Consider the following 20,554-nt stretch of genomic DNA (forward strand, 5'->3'; position numbering starts at 1 on the left):
CGAATATTTTGTAGGTTTCCCGGCTCGGAAAACTCATAAGGTAATGGTAGTCAATGACTACAACAGGAAACCATGGTGAAAGGAGAGGTTTGAAGGCATAGAAGAACACTGGCATCCAGATAAAGAAACTTCGCTGATGCAGAGTCTTGAATTCAAGGGAAAGGCAGCATTGTCTGAGGGGACATCAATTTTTTTGCTGCACAGAAGCAATGAAGGGTCATTGGGTGCCAGGCATTATTCTTAACATTCCTGCTACCATTAATTAACTCATTTAATCATCTCAACAACCCTAAGGGGAAGGTGTTCTTTTCATTCCCAACTTTTACAGCCTAGGAAACTGAGGCACAACAAGGTTAATTGACTTACCCAAGGTCACACAGCCATGGAGTAGGCAGAAGCACAATCATAAACCATGCAGTCTAGTCCCAGGGCATTCCCTCTTCAGCCACTATATTACAATGTCTCACAAATTCATTCTTTTTTGAAGTATGTGTTTTCCTATTCCCTCCAATAATGACACTTTTAGAAAAAAATAATGATTTAACTCAGTATTTTGGAGTTCCTAGCTAACTGAGGTTTTAGCCATAGTCCGTTCTGAAAGTTCAGTGCCAAATGACAAGGAATCAAGAAGCTATGAATCCACTTTGGAGCCACTTGTAAACTTGCAAAGTACATCTAATCAGAAAAAAATGCAAGGATTGGCAGGATTTCAAATCCCTGCCCTGTTGAGTTTAAAACTCTGAGCGTTGTCAGGTGTGAGCTGCTATTTGTCATATATTCTTTGACTTTAGACAGAGGCCCTGAAGTTGGAGCCCAGGGCCAGGCAGAGCTTCATGAAGAAAAGCAGCATTAGGCATTTTCCCACTATTAACCTTGCTGACCCTCACGTGTATCAGAGCCAGGTCAAACTTGTGCACATGGCTTTTGCAAGGTTGATTTTGAACTTCTAATTAGCTATTCTCCTGGAGAAACATCAAAACTCTGGTTATTGTGTGGTGGAGCCTTAATACCTGAATCAAAAAGGAAAATCTGACATCTGGTTAGAGACTTAACTTGTCCTGGTAATTTTTCTTTCTTCCAACTGCATCTGCAATTATGAGGTTTTTTATTTTTACTCGCATTTCTCCTACAGCAAAACTAATCAAAGCAAGAGAATAAATAAAACTAGGTATGTTTCTGCAGCTGCAATCTTTGCAAGAAAAGGAATGCATTGTGATTATGTTCTCAGCTCTTGCCGTTCATATGCGCTACACACACACACACACACACACGTACCATTCACTGAAAGAGGGCACATAGGAGGTCAGATCTGAGTGAAGATCATTTGCTGGGTATTTACTAATATTATGTCTAGTCCTTACACAATTCTGCAATGCATAGTTCTTTTCCTCCTAAATAAACTGTGCATTAACAAGTTTAGGTAGCTTATTGAAGGACTTCTCACCAGTACCCAGTAAAACCAAGATTTTACTCCTTTTCTGGCTGTGATGTCAAGGTCCACTTTCTTTCTATTAAAGAAAGTGGGTGTTGTGGCTGCCATTTAGAATGCCTGCACTCCAATTCAGTGTGCCGGTTTGAGTCCTGGCTCCACTGTTTCTGATCCAGCTCCCTGCTAGTGTGCCTGGGAAGGCAGTGGATGATGACCTAAGTGCTTGGGTCCCTGCACCCATGTGGGAGACTTGGGTGGGGTTCCTGGCTCCTGGCTTTGGTCTGGAGACAGTGGCCATTTAGGGAATAAACGAAGCAGACGGAAATCTCTCTGTGTGTGTGTGTGTGTGTGTGTGTGTGTTTCTCTCTATCACTCTGCCTTTCAAATAAAGAAATTAATCTTCAAAAAATTATACAAAAATTAATTTAAATAAGTAAATAGGCATCTGTATGACTAGCCTATTCCTACTCTATTGTATAAAATTGAAAAAGTGTAATACTAAACTTCCTCTTCCCAAGCATAGCACTACAACGTGCCTCTCCTAAAATGAGAGTCTGTGTACATTACAACAAACTATTTTGGGGACAACTCTGTGGTGTAGCGGGTAAAGTCACTACCTGCAGTGCCGGCATCCCATATGGGGGCCGGTTTGAGTTCAGCTGCTCCACTTCCCATCCCGCTCTTTGCTATGGCCTGGGAAAGCAGAAGATGGCTCAAGTCCTTGGGCTCCTGCACCTGCATGGGAGACCCGGAGGAAGCTCCTGGCTCCTGGCTTCGGATCGGCGCAGCTCCGGCCATTGCAGCCAATTGAGGAGTAAACCATCATATGGAAAACACCTCTCTCTCTCTCCCTCCCTCTCTCTCTCTCTCTCTCTCTCTCTGCCTCTCCTCTCTCTGTGTAACTCTGACTTTCAAGTAAATAAATAAATCTGTTTTTAAAAAAACAAACTATTTTAATATTCCACTGGGCTTGCTAGTAAGGAAAATGAGATATGGAAAAATAAATTGAATTTTAATAAATAGTAACGCAAAATGAGGTGTGTCCTTAGGACAAAAGATGACATATCAGTGCAGCAGCATAAAAAAGACTGAGATCTTCGTCAATATTGGAATATGAATTTGCTGGATCCTAAAAAGGTTTCATCTTGGCCTACCCCTGGGTTCTTGAGGCAACCAATGAAAATTCCTTTCTGGAGGAGAGTAGCACTAATTTTAGATACTCAGTAGATGCAGAGATTAAGCCCAACAAAAGACGAGTTCAAATAAATGCATGTAAATTAAATAAAATAAAATGCAGAAAAACAAAAACTACTGAAGGGAGTCAGTAGAAATAATGGAAAAACCTAGAAGAATAAGCCTTATCTGAAAGAGGGGAACTATATTTGAAAAATGATGATAAATGGAGAATAATCATGTATTTTCAATCCTCTATGAAACTCCATTCAAACAAAAAGAGTATTTTTAAAAGAAATACACTCACGACGCCCGCACTGTGGCATAGTGGAAAAAGCCACCGCCTGCGGAGCCAGCCTCCCATATGGGTGTTGGTTCAAATCCTGGCTGTTCCACTTCCCATCCAGCTCTCTGCTGTGGCCTGGGAAAGCAGTAGAAGATGACCCAAGTCTTGGGCCCCTGCACCCGCGTGGGAGACTGGAAGAAGCTCCTGGGTCCTGGCTTCAGATCGGCACAGCTCCGGACTTTGCGGCCAATCTCTCTGCCTCTCCTCTCTCTGTGTAACTCTTTCAAATAAATAAATAAATCTTTAAAAAGAAAAAGAAATACACTCACAGGAATAAAGAATAAGAAAGGAAATAATAGTAGCATGGGAAGCAGATCTTAACTGTGTTAAAAGACCTGAGAGAGACTGACTCCTAAGCCAGCGTGGAACATCCAAGAACACATTCGTTAGGGTATTAGACCCATATACCGTGCAATTCTTGACTTAGGCATCCAAGAATCTACTTAATTTCCTCATTTTCAATCTTCATTTCTAACTCATTAACCCTTCCCTTTTCCCACTTACTTCTAATGTGCATCTTAAAAATGGTAAGACTTAAACTCATCTGCTTGTTTTCACTATTTGCTTTTTTGGTGAATAGTTGTATGGATTTGGAAAAAATGTATAGAATCTTGCATTTATCACCACAGTTTTGAAATAGCTCATTGCCTCCTGAAATCTCTTCTGCCATCACCTACTCCCTCACTACCACTCCCAGTGGTAACCATTACCTTGTTTTCTCCTCTGTTGTTTTGCTTTATGCAAAATATCATACACCTATAATCATAAAAAATGTAGACTTTGAGTCTGGATGCTTTGTCCTAGCAAAATACACCTGGGCTCCATCCATGTAGATTTGACTACACCAATACTCGTTTTCTTTTAGTTGAAGAGTACCATTCTATGCATGAATATACTACAGTTTGTTTTTCTATTTACCTATTGAAAGACATCATGGTGGCTGGCACCACGGCTCACTAGGCTAATCCTCCGTCTTGCGGCGCCAGCACACCAGGTTCTAGTCCTGGTCGGGGCGCCAGATTCTGTCCCAGTTGCCCCTCTTCCAGGCCAGCTCTCTGCTGTGGCCCGGGAGTGCAGTGGAGGATGGCCCAAGTCCCTGGGCCCTGCACCCCATGGGAGACCAGGATAAGTACCTGGCTCCTGCCATTGGATCAGCGTGGTGCACCAGCGCAGCACGCCGGCTGCAGCAGCCATTGGAGGGTGAACCAACGGCAAAGGAAGACCTTTCTCTCTGTCTCTCTCTCTCTCTCTCACTGTCCACTCTGCCTGTCAAAAAATAAAAAATAAAATAAAATAAAAGAAAGACATCATGGTTATATCTAGCTGTGGATGACAATGAATAAAGCTGATAGAAATATTCACATACAAACTTTTCTGTAATAATAAAGTTTCATTTCTCTTGGGTAAATACCTGGGAGTTAAAATTGCTGGATCATACGGAATATTTGTTGCAAATTTAGGAAATGTTATTTATAATTTTAATTTTGCATATTTATAGATGCAGTATGATAAATCAACACACAAATTCAAAGTGTGATGGTAAGAAATTGCCAACTTCTCAGCTTCTGTGCCTTTGCGTTTCCTCCAGCTGAAAGAACTCCAGCTGTTCTATATACACAGTGTGCTTGGTGTTGTTACAATTTTTGTAGTCATCCAAAAAGGTATACAGTGATATCTCACCTTGGTTTTGAGCTCCATTTCCTTGATGATTTTTGAGACTCTTTTCATATGCTACTTTGATTCTGTGTTCTCCTTTGTTGAAATACTTCTTTAAATCTTCAACCCAGTTAAAAACTTGGAGCTCTTATTTTCTTTCTTTTTTTTTTAGAATTTAGAAAGTACTTTATATATTTTGGAAACAGAAAATTTGTCCCAATAAATGGTGTTAATTTCCCATTTTGTTTAATCCCTCATAGCATTTGATGCTATTGAATATTTCTTCTTTTTTGAAACACCTTTCCCCTTCCTTTGCTCTATTCCTTGTTTTCTTTCCAACACTCTTGTTTCTTCTATCCTGAGTCCTTTCCACACTGTATGCATTTCCTAAGTGTGCAACATGGATGTGTTATGTAAATCTTTTTACATTAGATTTCTCGTCTGCAAAATAATAAATATGAAAAAATCTATCTCACAAGGTAGTTTTGAGATTACATTAAATTACATGTAAGTGCATTTTATAGGCATTCAATAAATATTTTTCATTGTTTTGCTTATTGTACCTTTTGGCCCAGACCACTGATTCAATTGTTGTCTGTCTCTACAAACACAGCTGCAAAACGTTAAATAAGTTTAGCACTTGGATCTCAGTTGCAGACATTTATTTTTTTAAAGATTTATTTATTTATTTGAAAATCAGAGTTACACAGAGAGAGGAGAGGCAGAGAGAGAGAGAGAGAGAGAGAGAGAGAGAGAGGTCTTCCATCCGATGGTTCACTCCCCAATTGACTGCAATGGCCGGAGCTGCTCTGATCCAAAGCCAGGAGCCAGGAGCTTCTTCTGGGTTTCCCACGCGGGTGCAGGGACCCAAGGACTTGGGCCATCTTTTACTGCTTTCCCAGGCCATAGCAGAGAGCTGGATTGGAAGTGGAGCAGTCGGGACTCGAACCAGTGTCCGCCCATATGGGATGCCGGCACTTCAGGCCAGGATGTTAACCTGCTGTGTCATAGCGCTGGCCCGGCAGACGTTTATGAAATTGCTAGCTCAGCATCTTCCCTAATCAAAGACTCCTGTAGTCAACGACCATTATCACCATTTTTACACCAAACCTTAGATTCTTCCAGAAATTTTTTTTTAATTATTTATTTATTTGAGAGAGAGAGTTAAAGACCGAGAGACAGAGAGAGGTTTTCCATCTGTTGGTTCACTTCCCAAATGGCCACAATGACAGGAACTGGGCAGATCCGAAGCCAGGAGCCAGGAGCTTCTTCTGGGTCTCCTACGTTGGTTCAGGGGCCCAAGCACTTGGGCCATCCTCCATTGCTTTCCCAAGCCATAGCAAAGAGCTGGATCCGAAGAGGAGCAGCCAGGACACAACCCACACCCATATGGGATGCTGGCACAGCGGTGGAGGCTTAGCCTATTACACCTCAGCACCAGTCTCTTTCCAGATCTCTTGATCCAAGTAAATGGCACATTTGTCCCCCCAGTTTTGCTAGACTGGAATTTAGGAATTATTCTTCCTGTTGTCCTTCCTACAACTGTCCACAATCCATTGCTGTGTCTTGTCTGTTGTACTCTGGGAATGTGCTATCCATCCATCCATCCACTTGTCTATTCCCATGGACTACTCTCCCACAGCAGGCTTGTATCATCTTTCCCCTGGATCATTTTTGGATACTATTCATCTTCCCACATCTACTCTTGCTTTTACCAATTTATTATCTAAAGTGCTGACAGCATGATCTTTTGAAAAAACAAGGCATGTTAGCCATACATGTCCATGCTTTAAACCAGAGATCTGGGAATAGGTGTTTTGTCTAGCTGTTCTGATACCAGTTAAGATGTCCATGTTTCACATCAGAGTACCTCGGTTCCGTTCCAATCTCTGGGTCCTGACTCTAGCTTCCTAAGGCAGACCCTGAGCAGTAGTGGTAACAGCTCAAGTAGTTATGTTCCTGTAACCTATGTGGGACCACTGGACTGTACTCCTGCCTCCCGGCTTTGGTTCCCCCAGCTCTAGCTGCTGAGGGCATTTGCGAAGGGAACCAGTGGATAGTAGTGCTCTCTCTCTCTGTCTCTCTCTTCCTGTCTCTGATGAGATACATTTCTTATACCAGCATCACCACAAACACATGAGTAATACATTGCCCTATGATGGCTAAGATGTCACTAGATGATATGGCATCACTAGGTGATGTGACATTATTAGGTTCCATTATAAACTTACAAGGATTCTCATTGAATAGGTGACCCATTCATTGAAAAGTCATTACAAATCACATGACTGTATTTTTTTAAGTTTTATTTGTTTATCTATTTGAAAGGCAGAGTTACACTGAGAGAAAAGGAGAGGCAGAGAGAGAGTGAGAGAGAGAGATCTTCCATCTGCTGGTTCACTCCCCAATTGGCTGCAATGGCCAGAGCTGTGCCGATCTGAAGCAGGAGCCAGGCTCTTCTTCTGGGTCCTTCCATGTGGTTGTGGGGTCCAAGGACTTGGGCCATCTTCTACTGCTTTTCCTGGCCATAGCAGAGAATTGGATGGGAAGTGGAGCAGCCAGGACTCGAACCGGCACCCATATGGGATGTCGGTACTGCAGGCGGTGGCTTTACCTGCTACCCCACAGCACTGGCCCCATGACTGTATTTTATAAATGATACTTCTGAATGGTGATTAATTTTTCCTAATTAGTTGTAAATCACTAATTAAAGTGTTCAATAAATGGATCTCTAATCTCATAGTAAAAGAGTACCTGTAGAAGGAAATAATGTTTGTTTAGAAAGAAGAAATCATAATATACATGTAAGGATGCATGTAATTCTGACCTATGTTTTCATAGGGAAACAAATAAGGGATGGGAAAATGAATAAAATGAGTTCTGCAATTGCACAAAATCACTGACTAGAGGACATTTCCAAGCTGGGACATCAAGGGAAAGAACCCAAATAGGACCCAGAGTTGTGTTGTTGTGTTGAGGATAAAGTGTCCAATGACTGAGCAGACAGAAATGGCTAGAATTTGTAATACAAAATATGGAACATTCAGTTTCTAAACACACACACACACACAGAGTGAGGGGGGGGGAGAAAGTGGGGGGGAGAGAAGACAGAGAAGTTCCATGTATAGGAGTTTTCTTGGTGTTCCATCTAAATACTGACTTTTTTTAAAATTTTATTTAAGTTATACAAGTTTCATGTATTTCATATACACAGATTTAGAAACATAGTGATACTTCCCATTCTACCCACCCTCTCACTGACACTCTAATCCCTCTTCCTCCTCCCTGTCCCATTCCCACTCTTAATTTTTACAAAGATCTATTTTCAGTTTACTTAATGATCATAAAGTTAACCCTATTCTAAGTAAAAGAGTTCCACAAATAATGTGAAGAAAAAAAAAAAAACACTGTTCCTAATGGAAGAGATAAGGGCTATAAACAGTCATTGGAACTCATTTCAGTCCAATATATCACATTTTAGGTGCTCTATTAGTTACTGAAGATCAGGGAAAACATGCTATCTGTCTTTTGGGGTCTGGCTTATTTCAGTAAGTATGATAGTTTCCAGTGGCATCCATCTTGTTGCAAAAGACATGATTTAATTTTTTTTTTTTTTACAATTGAGTAGTACTCAGTATTGTATATACTATAATTTCTTCATCCAACCAACAGTTGATGGACATCTGGGTTGATTCTGTATCTTAGCTATGGTGAATTGTGCTGCAAGGAACAAGGAGGTACAGATCACTCGTTCATATGCTGATTCCTTTTGGTTTGGGTGAATTCCCAGGAGTGGAATGGCTGGACCTTATGATAGGTCTACATTCAGATTTCTGAGGTATCTTCATACTGCATGATGTGAAAATTCACAAGAATGTGGAAATAACCAATACAAATCAATACGTAAAACAATTCAAGGAGTTAACAACAGAACTGGGGATAGTTTTGCTCCCATTAGCCAGAAGGGAGAGACTTGGTAATACCAATAAAAGACAAATAAAAATAGCATATAAATTATTTGTAGGACATCAGTCAGTGTAACATCCCAGAAAAAGTGTATGGAGGGATATATCTGAAGAAATAATAGAAAAAAGTTTTACAAATCTAGTGAAACATGGAAGTCCACAGGACCCAGAAGTGCAATGGATCTCAAGAAGGCTAAACTGATTAAAACCACACTGAGGAACAACATAACCAAATCTTAAAAGATGGCAGAGAAAAAAAAAATGCAATACATTCAAAGAAACAAAGGCAGAGGGGATAGTGATAAGATAAATCTTTGGAATAACAAACATAGTATGTTAAGTGAAGGAAGCCAGATATTGCAGGTATACTACACACTATGCAATTATACAGTTTTAGAAAATTGAAAACTGCATGGCACAATTTCAGTGGCTGGTGAGGACCAAGAAAAATGGCAGTTAATTGACTCCAAAGGGCCAAAGAAACATTATTGGTGTATGAAAAAATTCTGTATTTTTATTGTTGCACCAGTTATGTGACTATTCAAATGCTTTTGTCAAAAAGCATCATAATCTAGCCTCAAAATTGCATTTAGCTATAAGCCTGCTTCACTGGATCCTAGCACATAAAGGACAATTGCTGTCATGAATCCCTCTCACTGTGACATTAATATCTGTTTTAAAGCAAAATTAATATATTCATGAATACAAAGTCTGCATTTGGATGAATGTGGCAAAATGTTTAAATAATTGTAAAAATTTTGGTAAAGAAAAAATTGGTCAAATTTATTGACTGTAAACTATACTTCAATGCAGCTAATAAGAAACAGGCATCAGATGGATCAAAATATCAGTTTTTGAAGATTTTAGATAACTGCACTTATAGGAAACCATGCATGTAAAAAGGAAAACATTTAAATTGATTCTTAAAAAAGCATGGGAAGAATTGAATGCATCAAAGAATAAGCACTTAAACCATGCACAAGATTTGATTTTGAAAGTCTTTAATTGTGCTTCACATGACCTTTGTAGATGGAAGCTTTGATGAAATTCCTGTGCTTACTTGGAGACATTTGTATTCCAATCTGGAATGGAATTAAATTGAGAAGTAATAGGCCTTTGAACATTAAATAGAGTAAAATTTTGAAGAGTTGCAAGTACAGAAAAGTTTTAACAAGTTTGTTATATATAAACTGTAGAGTACTCTAAAAGGAAGAAAAATACATTAATTATGAAAACAGAATCAAATAATAACTCAATTCTGTATTTTAAAAATTAAAATGGAAAATATTCTGCAGTGAGCATAAATTTTTCTGCACTTACCAAGTGGCACCATAGTTGGAAAGACAGCATTTATCAAATAAAGTATTATGGCCCATAGAGAACAGCAAATTAAAAATGCCAACAATTTCAAACTTATTAACAATAAAATTTAATTTTAAAGAGGATTTCAGGAAACTTTTAGAGAAAGTCTAAAATATGCCTCATTGAAGAACTAAATATGTTCTTTAAAAAAAATCAGAGAGAGGGGCTGGTGCCGTGGCTCACTTGGTTAATCCTCCGCCTGCTGGCAGCCCATATGGGTGTCAGGTTCTAGTCCCAGTTGCTCCTCTTCCAGTCCAGCTCTCTGCTGTGGCCTGGGAAGGCAGTGGAGGATGGCCCAAGCCCTTGGACCCCTGCACCCACATGGGAAACCAGGAAGAAGCTCCTGGTTCCTGGCTTTGGATTGGTGCAGCTCCGGCTGTAGCGGCCATTTGGGGAGTAAATCAATGGAAGGAAGACCTTTGTCTCTGTCTCTCTCTCTCTCATTGTCTAACTTTATCTGTCAAATTAAAAAAAGAAAGAAAAAAAATCAGAGATATTTATGAGTTATTGCCATAAAACTGATCAACATATGTGAACCACAAAACATAACTTTCTGCTTATGTTATTTGTTAACATTCAAGCAGTCAATATAAAGAAGTTGATTACCGTATTTTAACATACATAACTTAAGCAATTTTTATTTTTAAATTGAAATCTAGCTGTGAAAAAAATTTTTAATAACACTGTTTCATAAGTTTACTAATAAAATAATTTTAACCAATAAATGAATGTAAATGAATGTATAGAACATACAATTTTTTTATTTTTAGGCCCATTTAACCTCAAAATTGTCCTAATTTATACACTAATTTCCAATGTATCTTTAGGTTTGCATTTATAAATGCTGTGGATTCTGACAAAGTTGTCCATTTAGCTTAAAAAATTGCATCATTACCATGGCTGTATTATCTAACAAAAGCCATTCAAGAAGGCTGCACCCCCTATGGAAGTGCCTGGGTTCAGTTGTCCACCCTAGTTCGTGACTTTAGCTTCCTGCCAAAGCAAACACTGAGAGGCAGCACGTGATGGCTCCAGTAGTTGAGTACCTGCCACCCTCATGAGAGATCCAGATTGAGTTCCCAGCTGCCCTATTTGACTCCAGCTTGGGCAGAGACAGAATCATAGGTAGATACAGACAGAAAAGGCTCCCATCTGCTGATTCACTTCACAAATGCTTCCAATGGCCCCCAGCTGCCTCTTGAATTAAAACATATATATTGCAAGGTATTATGAGGCCATAGAGAATCCATGGCCTTAGATTCTAAGAGAATCCACCAGGACTCGTTCTCTTGTAAATGTAGGTGTAAATATTCTCTGATGTTGAAAGGGGTAGAAGGAGGTTTTGGTTAGTGCCAGTGGCTTTTCTTAAGAGGCTGTGACATGCAATGATGAAAGGTGACATCATTCAAACAGTACGAAGGTACAAAAAACCTGAGAAGGAGTGATTTTGAGTCTGCCAAAATGATGATGGAGGAGAAAGTTTCTAGAGTCAGGAGATAGTCAGAGTGGTGAGGATCTTTGGGAAAATTTGGGTAGATGGGTTATTTCTAACCCAGACCTGCATAATTCAACAGCCACCTGTTTTTTCCAAATTGTCCATTATGAACAGTCTGGTTTGTACTGAGGTCTGGCTCCACAGTACCTGCCCCAATGGCCCTCACCTCCACCTCTGGACTGGCTGCATTCCATTATCTACTTTTGACCTTTTTTGCAGATTCCTCCTGCGCCTTCCCTCTGCCAGATAAAACAAAAATGCAGAATTGTGAAAGCTGAATAGTCCTAAAAAAAAAAAAAACCAAACAAAAAAAAAAAGAGTGCTGAAAAGTGGGGAGATTTACATTCTGAGAAAAACGAATAAGGAAAAAGGATATGACTGAAGAGAGAGGGTGCGCAACCAGTTTTAATGGAAACCTCCTCTCTTTTGCCAATATCATTGCCATAAAAGAGTGATCCTGTTGTGGCTAGTTACTACTATTTTACTTTATGACTAAATGCTACAAGGAGACTTTAGTTCTTTTCTCTTATGTGCTAATGGGGGTATTATTCCCATGCCAATAGATATGATGTTGTTGCACATCTGTTTCTGAAAGGAAGAAAAGCAAACCCTGCTTATCACATGAAAATTCAACATGGATATTGTGGGGTTTCGATTGACAGCTTATTGCTTAATCTGTGTTATGCTTTTTTCCACTTTAATTACTCTCCTTTCTGAATAGAGGTAGTGGCATTTATATATGTATTATTTTTTGAGCAGTGGATATGTGTATTATTAATGTAAAAATTTCCCTTGTTTTTATGGACGTTGCCAGAGGCCATGTTGAATCTGAAGTTCTGAGTTATTTTTGAGCCAGGACCCTCCTACATTTGAATAAAAGCCAAACTTTTCCTATTTAATCTTTTCTTAGCAGGATATTTTATTCACATTAAGTTTCATCCAAAAAGGTCTCAGCTGTTTAAATTATTTCCAACAACTCACATATATGTAGGTCAGATTTAAAGAACCATTGTCACTCGTGCTGCTTAAAAATTGTTATTAATGACTCATAGTTCCTGTCTTGATTGTGTTTGGGGAATACAGATATTTGTTTTGTTTGTGTCCAAGAACTCTCTTCTCGTGGAAAAAAAAGATATAATGCTGGAAAAACAAAGCCCTTGGTTATTTTAGATGTGTTACATTATCTAAAAGTAAATGTTTGCTGACCCATCCAATGGTTCATAGGCTCATAGAAAAGTAAGCTTTTTTGCCATATCAAATTTATTGTCGTATCCAAGAGTGATATGTAGTATGAGATCAGAAGATTCACAACCATCGGGTTCAGAGTGGGAATAAACTACCATCATTCTATACATGTGGGGATTGAGTCCAGAATGATCCAGTGACTCCTCTGGGATTAGCATGGAATCTCCAGTGTAGAAATCTTGACTTTTGGTCAATCCAGGGCTCCATCCATAGTGAGCATCTCATGCATGCAGTTTCATCAATCACTTACCCAGTAAATAGGCACTTACAACAGAACAAGCTTATGAAAAATGAAGAGTAGAAATAACTAGTTTCAAAGTGGTTGTCTCACTTCGTGCAATAAACTCGCACCATAAAGTCAACAGAATATGGGTTGACTGAATCACATATCTAAGGAACAAGAATAATTTGCTATTGCCAATGATGATTTCTTTGGTAAAGTGAAGAATTTGCAGTGAGTGTGGCCTCTTTAAGTTGAGATTTCAATATATTGTGACTATCTTGGTATTGTTATGTGCAGCAGAGGGAGAGTGGAGGGGACAAAGAAAAGAGGACAGCAGGGTGCATGGGAAGAGACGCTGTGGAATCAGGCAGGCCTGGGAATGGACTTCAGCTTCTTTGCTTACTAGGCATAGGAACTTGAAAAACATGGCCTAAAATCGCCTTTACAACTGTCATGATTAGATGAAATCACAAACTATAAATATGACAGCACCTGGAATGTACTGGGTACACAGTAATGCTATAGTCTGGCCCGTAAACCACCAGCCACCTGTGGTGTTTGTCCAAACCCCCATATTAGTCACCCTGGAGAACAAGGAACAGACGCCACCCACCCAACCTCACTCACTTTGTGACAATGCTGTGCTAAAATAATGCTTAAATATGATATTGTGCCTACAACTGTAGGCAACCGTAGAAGGATGATGGCATTTGCAACCGAGGTAACATTCTCATGATCTTGGGATCTAAGGAAATCAGGGACTTGGCATCAATCTGTCAATTCAGCGACAATCTCAGTGAACATAGATGTGTGGAATGCTAAAAACAGGGATACATTTCTGTCATCTACCTCTTAAAACTCTTTCATTTCAACTCTGTCACTTCCTTGAAGTATTTGCATTATCAGTTCTGCCTGGAATTTTGCAAGATCTTCCTGCCACTGCTCTCCACACCGTCTGATCCATTGTCTGTTATCCCTTCAGTGGGATCTTTTCTGTGCCTGTTCTGCTTAAGATTCTGGTTTTAGAAAGTAGGCATCTTTGAGATGCCTGTGTCCCATGGATGTGACTCCTGTCTCCTGCTCCTGAATCCAGCTTCCTGCCACTGCAGACTCTGGGAGGCAGCAGGTGATAGCTCAGGTAGTTGGGTTACAGCCACTCATGTGGGAAACCTGGATTGCTTTCTTGGCTCTCACCTTTGGCCCAGGCCCAGTCCATCACAGGCATTCTGGAAATGAACTAATGGATAGGATATCTCTCTCTCTCTCTCTCTCTCTCTCTCTCTCTCCCCCCCCTTCTCTCAAAAAGGAAGATCGTGTTTTCACTAGGCCTTACCTGCCACAGCCATCATATCCATCATACTCCAAATTCTTCCTGAGTTCCAGTTGCACCTGGCTCTTGATCAGCCTACAATAAACTGCAGAGACTCCAGTCTCTGAAGATGTGTACATGCTCCTCCTCTCCACCTTCCTCTATTTCAATTTGACTGGCTTCTGCTGCTCTTTCACTTACTTGATCAAGTGTGATATTTCCTGGCAAATATTTCTTTACTTTCCCATCACTGTAAGTGAATGTTCTGCCTATTCCCTCATAAGGATCACACGAGCCTGCAACACACCGAATTGTCATCGTCCACTGATGGGGCTACCTCAATGACGTCATGCATTTCTTACTGTCAGGGAAAGCATCTTCATGTCCTAAACATCTGGCACAACCTTAGTTTTCAAAAAATACTAACTTTCAGATTCACTGACAGTTAGACTTGCTATTATTTTGTTAAAATAAAAGGCATTGTGGTTCTCAAAAATGGTTTCGAATAGGTGATCACAGCAAGGGGGGCAGTGGGGTACACTTAGGCCAGAATGTCTTATTGGCACAAGGAACAGAACGGGGAGACTGCATCTCCTCACTAATGGGACATTCATTCTTGGTGAAGCAGTAAGAAAAAGAAGGGCCAATCAGGGAATGTTAGAGCTGGAAGGGATTTCATGTCATGCCCCTGTTTCAAGAAGCAAAAATAAAGACCCAGTAGTCTTGCCTCATGATGGCTATGACTGCATGTAGATCGAGGTCCAAATCCAGGGTTTGCCTGCCAGTCCCACATTTATCAATTTGCCTTTTGTACTTGGGCAGGATTTTTCTGTTGTTGCAAACTCTGCATGCCAAGTTACCTCCTAATTGATCGTGCTGCAGAGTGTGCTAACCTGGTGACTCACGTCCGCAACCAGAAGTCTCCTATTTTGACTTGAGAACATTCAATACCACAGGAGCAGCTTAGCAGCTGCATGAAGGCCAATGACTGCCTCTTAGGTGTATCCCCCTGGCATGCGCTCATGAAATGACCTTCTATGTTCCTCTCATTCTCCCTCCCTGCCCCAAGGAAAGAAATATCAATACGACATATGGATGTGTTCCAACATCAGCAAGTGCCTATATTAAAGTTTTAAATCAATTATCGTTCTAGTACACACCCTGAGGTTGAGAGAGAACATCCATGACTAACAAACCTGATTGTTCTGGCAAAGCTGCCATTCAATTCATGCTGGCATTTTGGGGCTTCTCTCTCTCTCTCTCTCTCTCTCTCTCTCTCTCCTTTAAAATTCCAAGTTCACTTTTTGGAAAAGCTAACAATTCAAAAAGCATTTTTAACATCACTATTTCATTCATTTTCTCCATGAAACTTCTACCTCCTAGTCTCTTGAGGATTGATTTCCCCAGAGGGGTAGGACATCCTGCCCTGAATTTGCTTACTTTTTTTGCAAAGACCACAGTGAGTCTGACAGTGAGTTCATCAGACCATGGCGTGCTTAGCCCTCTCATTATTACCTTCGGTGCAAGAGAGGCTTGGGAATACTTCACTACTTGGCATTCTTGGATCTAGAAAAAGACTTACTCGTAACAGTTAGGAAATCAAATTACCACTGTGTACAACATGGGGTATTTTAACTTAACGGCTGCTCTGCCTTGGACTTAGATGAGTACTGTGATTACTGCTGCTCTAAGATTCCTATAAAGCATGATGGTGTTTTTTCTAGGCAAGTACTGGAAGTCCGTAAGAATGACGGCTGTGCCAAGGGGCTGCGCTTTGGCTGGTGCTCAGCTACAAGAGGAGACCGAGACTGTTTCTGCCCTGGCCTCCTTGACGGTGGATGTGGAACAGCCCTTTGCTCAGGAAGAAAGCAGGTATGAATACAGCGTGGGGGCATCATCCCACCCAGAAACCGCCAGGGCTCATCGCTGTCTCCCACGGGTCTTCCTGTTGACCTTCCTGCAACCATCTGTTCCATTGCCTCCCCTGCCTCTCCCAAAGTCGTAGATGCCCCAGCACTCAACTGTTGGGGAAACAGAACTGGAGCATGTGGTCGCTGTCCACAGAGAAATAGAGGGAATGAGACAGATGGTGAGAAAAAGCACTCCTCATTGGATAATTTAGTGCAGATCATGTTGGAAAGAGCTGCTGTGGATTTAACTTCTAGTTAGTTATCACTGTTTTTCCAGATGTTCTTTTTTATTCCACTTATCATTTTGAAATTCCTTGTATCATAAAGGGGAAAGAGGACAGCAGGAGCTGGAGGTGATGCTAGTCAGGTTGGCAGCCACCATGCATACAAGCTCTTTACAGGGTGGGATCCTTTAGGGCCAACAGCTGGAGAAGGAGGCAAGCTGTCTGAAAAAGGGACAAGAGTGTGTATAAAGGACGGTGTGCCCTTGGGTCTGATGTTGTTTTATGTTATGATAAGAAAGAATTGGCTCTAATTCATCTTCCTATGAATATAGCTTTCAAGGCAAAAAAAAAAAAAAAACAACAACAACAACAAAAACAGATTGGGTTTGCTTGTTCCCTTTCTAAGGAATATTTGTCAGTTTGCAAATCTTGGTGCTCCTCATCCTTTTCTATGGCCAAAGACACATTCAGGATTTCTTTAACGTCGGCAGTGACCGAAGCCACCACGTATGTACTTTCATGTTGGTGTGTTCTCTAGCCTATTTCAAGGTCCTATTTCCTCCATTTAAAAAGCAATCAGGGGAGACTTTGCTGAAGCTCTGCCAGCTCACACTCTGAAATTGCTTCTGAGGGGGAAATTGGACTCCCTCCGTCAATAACATCACCATTAATTACACAGACCCTGCTACCAGTGCACAGGTCGGCAGTTTTCCCAAGAATGCACAAATTTGAACAGTCCTAGCCCTCCTGCTTTTACAGGATACTCAGAGTTTAATGGATTTAACATCTTGTTTTGGCCAAAAGCAGGAGATAAACTGAATAAGAGATTTCATATTTAAGCAATTATTTTCCTTGTTCTAAACCTTGAAAGAGCAGATTACCAGGAGTGAAACAGCTAAATGCTACTTTACTAGAAGGTATCTTCATGTTGATATCTGGAGCATAAAAGAAAACTTATTTTACATCTTTGATAATGGGAACTAACCCCCTGCTGTTCCCAGCTAAGAAACGAACCAAGTTCATAATCCAAAGGTGTTGCAATTATTCCCAAGGCCAAAACCAGTTAGTTGTCTGTCATCCGAGGGCTATAAAACTGGGGAAACTAACATCTGTTAGTGTTGGATATAAAAGGAGCATAGCTATTCTTTAGAATTCATTTAATACAGAAAAACAAAGTTAAATTCCAACCTGAGTAAAAAGAAATGTAAGTAATTTTACTCAGTAAATTGCAAAGCTTAGAATAATTAACAATAATAAGTGATGTTACGAACTCCAAGAAATATAAAAACTTCAGCACTTTGGCAGGAGTTTGGCTCTATATACTCACTTGTTTGTCCTCAAGTAAATAGAGTGCTTGGCTCCTGATAGCCTACAGGATTTAACCGCAGCCTCAGTCCACATAATTTCCAAGCTTCATCTTATGGTGGAGATATATGTACAGCCTGATGAGTAGGCAAGCAGAGTTGAAACCTGTAGCTTGGTTTTCATGTGCGTGGATCCGTTTTAGACTGATTCTGCCTACTGTGATTGATATTTCTTGTGGGAAGAAAAATTGTTTCACTTGAAATATTTCCTATGGCTTTGAGTTTTTTTTTTTCAGTAAAGGAAAAGAAAAATTCTTCTAGAACCGGATCTTGCATATCAGTTGAACCATGAATTTCATCAGAGAGAGAGAGAGAAACAGAGAGAGAGAGAGAGACCGCCCTTGAAAGCCACAGAGCATGTTCTTTCCAGGGGCATGGTATCAGAATCATCCTCCTGCTCAATACAGGAAAGACAACCTTCCAAACAAGATAAAGAGGCAGAAAATATTCCTGGGCCTTTGTTCTGAATGCGATATTATAAGCACACAGGAAATTGAAAAATTAGAAAAATCAGAGAGCTAAATGGATGGAAAAGAGTGAAGGCAAGATTCTTTTTATAGGAAATTCTTGCCAGTTATTTTGGAGGATATATTGGTGTTTGGACTGAGATGACTCATTTCATACTAAGATTTTGGGTAAAGCAGCTCTTTTCCTGGCCAACTCATATCTGACTCATTTACCACTGGTGAATAAGGGATAAAATGCTCCTGGCTAAGAACCATTGTAAGTATTTTTTGTTCATTTTTCTTGGATTGGGGGGGGGTTGGTGACAACACAGTGAAAATAGTCATTTCATTTTTATAACTACATTGATGGACCTTGAAGAAAAAATTGTTAGGAAAAACCTGACATGTGGGGGTTCATTTGGGGAATCGTTGGCCGACACAGAGTTTTAAACATAATTTTCAGGTGTCGGAGGACCTGAATAGGAAAGAAATTATTGATGGCTTATCAAAAAACAAGAATCTTGATTGTCCCAAGGTACATATTTAAAGATGACTTAGATAGGCCTGGTCACATGCAATGCATCAGTTAGAGGCAAGAACTGTGACATTAGAGTTTTTTCTTGTTTGCTAGAAAAGTGCACCTCTAAAGGATTGATTCTTCGCCTTGTTGGAAATTTGTCTCCAATGCTTCCACTTTGGAAAGGTCCAGGAAGTACTTAGATTTATTCTTGGATGCCAGTTCAGGCTCTGCTGAAGATTAAGCAAAAGTCCTCTCTGGCAATCAAGACTTCAAGATGACCAACTCTTTGTTTTAAGCTTTTTAAAAAATTGCATTCTTATTTTGAAAAGAGGAGATACAGACAGCGAGAGCTCCCATCTGATAGTTCACTCTCCCTAATACCTGCAACAAATGGGTCTGGACTTGGCCAATGCTGGGAGCCAGAAACTCAGCACCAGTCTCCTTTGAGTGGCAGAGACCCAAGTACTTGAGCCATCACCTGCTGCCTTCAGGAAGCTGGAATCAGGAATGGAGCCAGAACTCAAATCCAGGCACTCCGATTTGGGACTAGGGCATCCTAAATGGCATCTTAATCAGTGCACCAAATACCAGTCCCAACTGTTAAGTTTTAAAGAGCACATTTACACTTGAGGTTTCCCAATTGTCTTTTTGAACTCACAACAAAACTGAAAGATTTTCGAATGTCAGTTTGATCTATTGATGTGTGATTCATGTTAGATTTTGAAAATATGATGTGGAATGATTATTTATTTAACCATTCAATTTTCAACTTTTGGCGATCTTTATCATGAAACAGTTTTATGTTATTACATAATACAGAAGCATGAGCAAACATATGATTCTGAGTCTATTTTTGATTTTTGAATAACTATATTTTTGGTAAGTATAAAAAGCATGACAGTCAACTGGAATATCCCAAGCCTTATGTTTGAATGGCTTATCAAAGGCAACAAAGACATTGATAACTGCATTTTCCTGAGTCTGACAGTTTAGATAGAAATGTGAATCAATGTGGGTTCAACCTTGTGGCACAGCTGTTTAAGCCACAGCTGCAACGTCAGCATCTCACATGAGCATCAGTTGGAGTCCCAGCTCCACCACTTCCAATCCGGCTCCATGCTCGTGCACCTGGGAAAGCAGCAGAAGACAGTCCAAGTGCTTGGGCCTCTGCCATGCATGTGGGATACCTGGATGGAGTTCCAGGCTTCCGGCTTTGCCTGGCTCAGTCCCAGCCATTGTGGCTATTTTGGGAAGTGAATGAAAGGATGGAAGAGCTCTCCCTTTCCCTCTGTAACTCTGCCTTTCAAATCAAGAAATAAGTCTCTTTAAAAAGACAAGGAAAGACACATATATCACTGTTAAAGACACCTTCTTGTCTACTGTACTGAGAAACATGTCTCTTTTCAACTATACCATTCATTGGAACTGTGTCTCCAAGGCTTCTAGAAGCTAAATATTGTACACGTTATGTAGGTTTCCAATTTTCCAGTGTGCCATTATTGTGATCATTTGTTTAAGCAAATACACATTTCAATATAAATTTAATTTTTACCTTTCATATGGTGTTAACAAAGCCTTAGTTGGAAAATAGGCTGAGATACAAAAGCTCATGGTAAAAGTATTAATAGCTGGTGTCCTTGTATCTCTGCTTTCTTCCTCCTCTGAGGGCCAGCATTTTTTCCCCTTTTTCAGTGCCTAACATAGCTTTGAGGCACATGTGAAGTCTGGCTTTGTATAATAGGGAATACATCCAAGGTTCCTTTATCTATTTTTTTTAAGATTTTTATTATTTTATTTAAGAGGTAGAGTTACAGACAGTGAGAGGGAGAGACAGAGAAAGGTCTTCCTTCCGCTGGTTCACTCCCCAAATGGCTGCAACTGCTGGAG

General features: G+C 40.2%; 1 protein-coding gene across 37 annotated transcripts in view; it reads left to right on the plus strand.

Annotated features, from left to right (window-relative positions):
• The window catches only part of HDAC9 (histone deacetylase 9), a 1,002,499-nt gene that overhangs the window by 970,961 nt on the left and 10,984 nt on the right, over nt 1–20,554 (plus strand). For all 37 annotated transcript variants that reach the window (XR_011383068.1, XR_011383069.1, XM_051853225.2 and 34 more), the window contains one exon: nt 15,928–16,075. Coding sequence is in view for 35 of the 37 variants with exons in the window: in XM_051853225.2 (XP_051709185.2) it covers nt 15,928–16,075 (148 nt within the window). In the remaining 2 variants the exon portion in view is untranslated. The remainder of the gene's footprint in view (nt 1–15,927; nt 16,076–20,554) is intronic.

Source organism: Oryctolagus cuniculus, chromosome 16 (genome assembly GCF_964237555.1).
Source record: "Oryctolagus cuniculus chromosome 16, mOryCun1.1, whole genome shotgun sequence".
NCBI lineage: Eukaryota > Metazoa > Chordata > Mammalia > Lagomorpha > Leporidae > Oryctolagus > Oryctolagus cuniculus.